This window comes from Procambarus clarkii, chromosome 28, assembly GCF_040958095.1.
Source record: "Procambarus clarkii isolate CNS0578487 chromosome 28, FALCON_Pclarkii_2.0, whole genome shotgun sequence".
NCBI lineage: Eukaryota > Metazoa > Arthropoda > Malacostraca > Decapoda > Cambaridae > Procambarus > Procambarus clarkii.
The window spans coordinates 25,045,706-25,053,702 of record NC_091177.1 but is presented as its reverse complement, the minus strand read 5'-3'; the positions used below and the strand labels follow the sequence as shown (position 1 = coordinate 25,053,702).

Genomic DNA, 7,997 nt, shown 5'->3' with positions numbered 1-7,997 from the left:
TATATAAATGCCTCACCTGTGACAGGCGAAAACATTCTTTTTTTTTTAAAAACTGTGCCATCTGGTTTGACATAAGAACAACACGTGCTGTAATCTTTAAAAGTTCTTCACCAATTGCTTTGAAATTTTGACACAACTTTCCATTCGAAAACGCGCGTTTATATATACCTACTATATAGATGCCAAGCCTGTGACAGGTAAAAACATGCCTTTTGTGAAAAACAGCGCCATATGTTGTACGTAAGATCGACACACGCTATACAAAATGCTTTAAGATTTCACTGTAATGTTACCGTTTACAATGATAAATTGAATTATCCTTTATTTATATTTTCATTTTGATTTAATTATTTTGTGTGTGTTACGGCCCTCTCGGGTCGCAACTGAGTTCGTACTCTGATGTTATTAGAAGAAGTTGTATCCGGCCCCAAGCCAGTAGTGGCTTTCAAGGGATGTGATCCGTGACGCAAGTAACTTAAAGGGGAACGGAAATAAAGTTAAGAACTTAAGATTATAATTATTACCATCACCAAATAAATAATATATAAAAGGTTACTCAGGGGGAGGGGTATTAACACTGCGCAAGGGAATTATATACACTATCCTCTTCTCCTGAAGACTCTGGATCCCAACTCTCGGTGCCAAATCCTCGGTGCTTTCGTGGCCTCTTTGACGAATCCTTTCGACAAGCTGAGTCTACCCTGGTCATAAGCCAGCCAAAACACAGTTCCACTGGGGGCACCGCCGTGGAGGCCGTCAACCACAAGTCCAGCAGGTCTGCTGGCAGGTTCCGGATCAGCAACGCTGGTCAGGCCACCCCACGAGCGATACTAGGGTAGCGCCCTAGTCAGGAGCCTCGTGTGATACCACAAATCACTCTCCTGTCCTCAATACCCAAGTGGTTAATCGTCTCCAGCAGTCGGTCCCGAGTACGACGATCCTTTCAACTGCCACCTCACTGGCAGGGTAACACCACAGTGTTCTTCCGGGAGACGACTCACAGCTGCTACAGCAAAGCACAAGGTATGGAGACGGCTGCCTTGGGTAGACTGACTCAACTCCCATCACAGCAGTCCCAGGTCGACTCTGTAAGCAGACACGTCATCAATAACTGGGACATACTAAAGCACCTCACTCACAGGCTCAGACACAAACGTCCACCTATCCACTCCATAGATGGCGTTGTCGTCTGAGCACCACCTCACCAGAGGTCAGCAGCGGCGGTGTTGTGAGCTGAACAGGACTGGAAACTGGCCCTTGTGGCCAGTACACGTCGTCCTCACCAGGTGTCGTCGTCCGTTTGGAGGGGGTTTCGGGAGCTGACCCACAGATGGCGCGGTCGTCACTGCTCCGTGCTCGGACGCTGAATTCGGGTCCGTAACACCTCCCCACCAAAAGAATTTGGTTTGGGGTTCTATAAAGAGAAACACAAACCAAATTAGTACATGGATCTAGACGCGAGACAATGCATCAGCTACTACGTTGTTCACCCCTTTGATGTGTTCGATCTGGAGGGGATATTGTTGCAGATGTAGACTCCATCTGGTGAGCCTGAGGTTCTTTTGCCTAAACTGAGCCAGGAACTTCAGAGGATTATGGTCGGTCCGTACTAATATAGGGTGACCATTACTTGTTAGGTATACCTCAAAGTGCTGGACGGAATTAATTAAGGCCAACGTTTCTTTTTCTATGACTGAGTAATTCAGCTGGCTGGGGGTGAACTTCTTAGAATGATAGGCTACAGGATGTTCCACCCCCTTTTCATCCGTCTGAGATAATACGGACCCTAGGCCATAGTCAGAAGCGTCGACCGTCAGGATAAATCTATCCTCAAAGCTCGGGAACCTGAGGATCGGAGAAGAGATTAGAATTGCTTTGAGACTCTCAAATGCCTCCTGGCAATTCTCATTCCATATTAGTTTCACCCCTTCTTCAAAAGATTTGTCAGGGGGGCGGCGATGGAGGAAAAATTAGGGACAAACTTACGATAGAAACCAGCCATACCAAGAAAACGCAAGATGTCCTTCCTGGTAGCTGGTGTAGGATACTGGACTATTGCCTCTATCTTGCTGGCCTTCGGCGCAATCCATCCTCCTCCAACCTTATGACCTAAGAAGATGACAGAGGTTCTGGCAAACTCAGATTTATGCAGGTTGACCACCAATCCTGACTGGAGCATGGCTTTGAAGAAATCCTCTATGTGACGCAGATGATCCTGCCAATCTACATCATATATGAATACATCATCGATGTAGACTAAGGTGTTTTCCACGTCACGCAACACAATACCCATCAGTCTCTGGAAAGTGGAGGCTGCGTTTTTCATCCCGAATGGCATCACCTGACATTCAAACAGCCCGTCGGGAGTCACAAATGCTGATATGGGTTTGGCCTTCTCCGTGAGTGGAACTTGCCAATAGCCCTTAAACAGGTCAAATTTAGTCAGGTAACGAGCTTTACCTATGGCATCCAGATATTCCTCTACCCTGGGGAGAGGGTAGGTATCTGCTACTGTGACCTTATTCACCTGACGATAATCAATACAAAGACGGTATTTCTTACCAGGTTTGGGCACTAGTAGTATCGGGGACGACCATGGACTCGAGCTCGGGGCTATTAGATGGTGTTTCAGCATGTAATCTACCTCCTCTTTCACCACCCGTTTCTTCAGTGGGTTGAGACGGTAAGGGTGTTGCTTTATAGGTCGGACTCCTTCCTCCAGCTCGACATCATGCCTTAGGACAGATGTTAATCCTGGAACATCTTCGAAGATAGGTTTGTATTCCCGGATCATCTGCAGCAACGATGGTTGATGTCCTTCGGCCACGTGTGTCAACTTTGCCTGCAAGTTTAACAGAATTTCTGAGTTAGTTAACACCTCCTCTTCCTCCTCAATGTCATCGTTTGTGGTCACCAAGGTTATGGGGAGTGTATCCCGACCCTCGTATTTCTTGATCATATTAACATGAACCAAAGTTTCTTTCTTCCGGCGGTCTGGAGTACTAAGAAGGTAATTGAGATTAGTAACCTTCTTTACAACCTGGTAGGGACCTACGAATCTGGCGCTCAAACTTCCAGTTATTGTAGGAGTACATACCAAAACTAGATCTCCTACTTGGAACTCTCTTTGCTTGGTCCTCCTATCATACCTGCTCTTGATAGTTTTTTGAGTATTTTCCAAGGTTCTCGTAGCCATCTCCCAGGCTGAGAACAGCCGGCCTTTATTTGTAGACAACCAGTCCACAACGTCCTCGTTGGTTTCCTCGTCCAGCCAATGGTCTCGTGCCACCTCTAAGGGACCTCTTACTGCGTGACCAAAGATCATCTCGAATGGGGAGATTCCTAGGGATTCATTGGGCACTGATCTTACCGCAAATAGGAGGTAGGGCAGGTCTTCAACCCACTTACTCTGCCGGTCATAGCAAAACTTCCGAAGCATGCCCTTCAACGTCTGGTGAAAACGCTCCAAAGCTCCTTGAGACTCGGGATGGTAGGCACTGGAGGTAATCTGTCGGATTCCCAGGTCGGCGATCTGTTGGCGAAACAAATGGGACATAAAGTTAGATCCTTGGTCCGTCTGAATGGTCTTAGGAAGACCGTATCGCGAGACGAACCAGAGCAAATGTTTCACCAAGACCTTCGCAGTGATGGTCTTAAGGGGGATCGCTTCTGGGTACCTACTAACCCGATCTAGTATCGTTAGCAAATACTGCACCCCTGAGGTAGAAGGCGGAAGTGGGCCTACTATATCCAGGATGAGATGTTCAAAGGGCTCACCTATGGATGGAATGGGGTATAAAGGGGCTTTGGGGACAGGCTGGTTTGCTTTCCCGGCCACCTGGCAGGCGTGGCAGGTTTTGCAAAAACGACGTACGTCCTCCTTCATATGCGGCCAGTAGAAACTCTTGGCTAGGCGTTGGAAAGTCTTAGAGATCCCACCATGTCCAGCAAATCTATTGGTATGGGCCGTTTCTAACAGCTTAGATCTGAACACGGCTGGGACGACTATCTGGTCACCTACCGCACTCGACTGGGGGTATTTCGGAGGATGCCGGCGACACAGTACATCACTTGACCATACATACAGATCCCCTCCTTTCATAGGAGAGTCTATGGTGTCGGCCAATTTCCGTACCTGAGGGTCCTTCTTCTGTTCCTCTATCAGATGGGCTCGAGTCCAGTGTTCAGGAACCGGCATCTGGGCGGGCGGGACTGGCGTATGGCTACTTGTAACCTGTGGGATAGGAGGAGAGTCAAACAAAGTGCTTAGATCTAGCGGTACATGAAGGTGCGCCTGAGACCTGGTTTGCACCGCCGCGATAGGACTGGTCTCCTCACATCCTGGATCATCCACTACCAGTGGACAGTTGGGTAACAATCCTAGGGCTAAGTCATTGGCTAATATTACGTCAATCCCCTTTATGGGAAGACTATCCACCACAGCCAACCGACACTCACCTTTGAAGTGCTGAGAGTCTAGATGCACTTGTACCAACGGGGCAACGTACAAGGTGGAAGGGAATCCACCCAGGATTACCTTCTGCATCTCATTCGCCGATATACCTTCGGGTAATGATGTTTCCAGAATTAGAGACTGGGCCGCTCCACTGTCTCTAAGTATTACCACGGGCTTACTTGAAAGGCCACTGGCTATATGCCCTTGGGAGGTATATGGGGCGAACAGTCCTTTCCTCTTCTCTAGGGTGGATGTCGGTGGTACTATACTGTTCACCAGCATGACTTCCCTACGGGGATTATTACCTGTATTGCTACGACACCTCGCAGCAATATGTCCTCTCTTGCCGCATGTCCAACACAATACATCCCTCTTCGGTCTAATCCTCCGAGGACTATCTGAGGTTGACTTGGCGACACTTCGAGGGGCAGTTTTATCCTCCGGTTTATGTCTGGCCGGATATCTGGAGTAGGTCTTCGGGACGTACCTAGCAGATGGCCTATGAGTCAGGATATATTCCTCAGCCATTGTGGCTGCTGCACTCAAGGTCTCTACCTGCTGTTCCTCTAGATACGTCTTCAGGTCTCCAGACAAACAATCCTTGAAGTCCTCTAGCAGTATAAGCTGCTCGAGGTCTTCTTTGGTCTCCACCTTCCGAGAGGCACACCATTCCTGGAAAAGTCGCTCCTTGATGGTGGCGAATTCTGTGAAAGTGTGCTCTGAGGTCTTTTTCAGGTTTCTGAACTTCTGCCTGTACGCCTCAGGTACCAATTGGTACGCCATGAGCACAACCTTCTTCACCTTGTCATAATCGCCGGAGTCGTCAAGGGATAACGTGGAGTAGGCGATCTGGGCCTTCCCAGTCAAGACTGACTGTATCATGATGGCCCAATTCTCCCTTGGCCACTCCAAAGAGGCAGCGACTTTCTCGAAGGCTGCAAAGAACTTTGACACTTCCTTCTCATGGAATTTGGGGACCATTTTGATGTTTCTTACCGGATCGAAACTACTGGTTTCCGTTGTTGGCCTCCGACCACCGCCTAATCGTAATACTTCTAGTTCATGTTGTCTCTGTCTTTAATTTTCTTCTCTCTCTCGCTGTTTCTCTTCCCTTTCTCGGTCTTCTCTTTCTCGTTTCTCTTCTCTTTCTCGTTCTTCTCTCTCTCGTCTCTCTTCTCTTTCTCGTTCTTTTTCTCGTTCTTCTCTTTCTCGCTCTCGCTCTTCTCTTTCTCTTTCTTGTTCTAATTCTAAACGTCGTATCTCTAGTTCTTTTCCTAACCGCTCTCTTTCCATTTCTTGTCTTTCTCTTTCCATTTCTAATTTCTTATCTTCTCTCTTTCTTCCTTCCTCTTCTCTCTCTTTAGCGATTTCTAGCTTTTTCCATTCTATTTCACGATGGATCTCTAGTTCACGCATCTTCACAGTGAGCACACTTATATTTAGTTCACTCTCATCACTTTCGACATCACTGCTCTTACCTTCCTGTTCAGTGGAAGCCATTTCCTCACCTTCCTTTATACTAGGAGTCTCGCCTTCCTGTTTCTCTGCCTTCAAATGCCGGTGAACCTTGGACAAGATTTCCACACGGGAATCACTGGCACGGATCTTGATCTCCAGGTAGGCGCTCACTAGCACAAGTTCCGGTTTGCTCAGATATTTTAATCTGGCAAGACAGTCCTCTGTTCAGAAAAGCCTGAACCTCATCCAGATCATCGATGGTAGCTTTTTCTGCCATTGTCACAGACGGAACACTTAACTAGCACTTAACACCGCTTTCACGTTAGCACTTAACGCACCGAGCACTGTTCTACGCCAATATTGCACTTTATCGCACCTGGCGCCTCACTTGCCAATATTGCACGTAATTACTTCGGGCACCGCACTACACAATATTGCACCACTGAATCGCTTAATCACAGCGAGCACTGCACTGCACAATATCGCACTTAGTCACTCTTGAGCACCGCTTGGGACGTATAACGTCCCAATCGTCACACACAGGGGGAATTATATACAGGGATTACGCCACTTCACCACCCCTGTCAAACATACTTAACAAGGGGACGGATCCCGCTGGGTATGCCAATTATGTTACGGCCCTCTCGGGTCGCAACTGAGTTCGTACTCTGATGTTATTAGGGGAAGTTGTATCCGGCCTCAAGCCAGTAGTGGCTTTCAAGGGATGTGATCCGTGACGCAAGTAACTTAAAGGGGAAGGGAAATAAAGTTAAGAACTTAAGATTATAATTATTACCATCACCAAATAAATAATATATAAAAGGTTACTCAGGGGGAGGGGTATTAACACTGCGCAAGGGAATTATATACACTATCGTCTTCTCCTGAAGACTCTGGATCCCAACTCTCGGTGCCAAATCCTCGGTGCTTTCGTGGCCTCTTTGACGAATCCTTTCGACAAGCTGAGTCTACCCTGGCCACAGGCCAGCCAAAACAGTTCCACTGGGGGCACCGCCGTGGAAGCCGTCAACCACAAGTCCAGCAGGTCTGCTGGCAGGTTCTGGATCAGCAACGCTGGTCAGGCCACCCCACAAGCGACACTAGGGTAGCGCCCTAGTCAGGAGCCTCGTGTGATACCACAAATCACTCTCCTGTCCTCAATACCCCAGTGGTTAATCGTCTCCGGCAGTCGGTCCCGGGTACGACGATCCTTTCAACTGCCACCTCACTGGCAGGGTAACACCACAGTGTTCTTCCGGGAGACGACTCACAGCTGCTACAGCAAAGCACAAGGTATGGAGACGGCTGCCTTGGGTAGACTGACTCAACTCCCATCACAGCAGTCCCAGGTCGACTCTGTAAGCAGACACGTCATCAATAACTGGGACATACTAAAGCACCTCACTCACAGGCTCAGACACAAACGTCCACCTATCCACTCCATAGATGGCGTTGTCGTCTGAGCACCACCTCACCAGAGGTCAGCAGCTTCGGTGTTGTGAGCTGAACAGGACTGGAAACTGGCCCTTGTGGCCAGTACACGTCGTCCTCACCAGGTGTCGTCGTCCGTTTGGAGGGGGTTTCGGGAGCTGACCCACAGATGGCGCGGTCGTCACTGCTCCGTGCTCGGACGCTGAATTCGGGTCCGTAACAGTGTGACATTGTGTAAGAATTGTGCTGTGTTGTTTACTATACCGTTCATTTCGTGAGTATAGTTTTTTTTCATTTTGCTTTTTTAACAGATCTTATTTTTTGGTGATGGGAACATCAGATCATTTGATGTTCCCAATTTTCTGATGGGAACATCAGATCATTTGGGAATTCATCGGATGAGGAAGTGGGGAATTGTGGGGAGGATGAGAAGACGGGAGTGGGGGATGGTGGGGACGAGGGGCCGTAGAAATAGAGATTGGTGGGGAAGACAATAGAACAGGGTAGTGGGGGATGGTGGGGAGATATATGTCTACAGGAAAGACTGCTACCAAAATATACTAATATTAAAGCGCACGACCTAGCAGCAAGGAATCAAGCCTTAACGATAAAATATCGCCAGGATCTGATTCGTGATCAGATATACAAGGCA

At 48.2% G+C, this 7,997-nt stretch overlaps 1 protein-coding gene across 1 annotated transcript; it reads right to left on the bottom strand.

The window, feature by feature from the left end:
* Positions 1 to 1,921: 1,921 nt before the first annotated feature.
* Positions 1,922 to 4,984, bottom strand: LOC138369438 (uncharacterized). Its single transcript, XM_069332682.1, has one exon. The coding sequence runs from the start codon at positions 4,982 to 4,984 to the stop codon at positions 1,922 to 1,924; it is 3,063 nt and encodes a 1,020-aa protein (XP_069188783.1).
* Positions 4,985 to 7,997: the final 3,013 nt, after the last annotated feature.

Coding starts and splice junctions, on each gene's coding strand:
- LOC138369438 (XM_069332682.1), bottom strand. CDS start 4,984: ATGGCTGAGGAATATATCCTGACTCATAGGCCATCTGCTAGGTACGTC.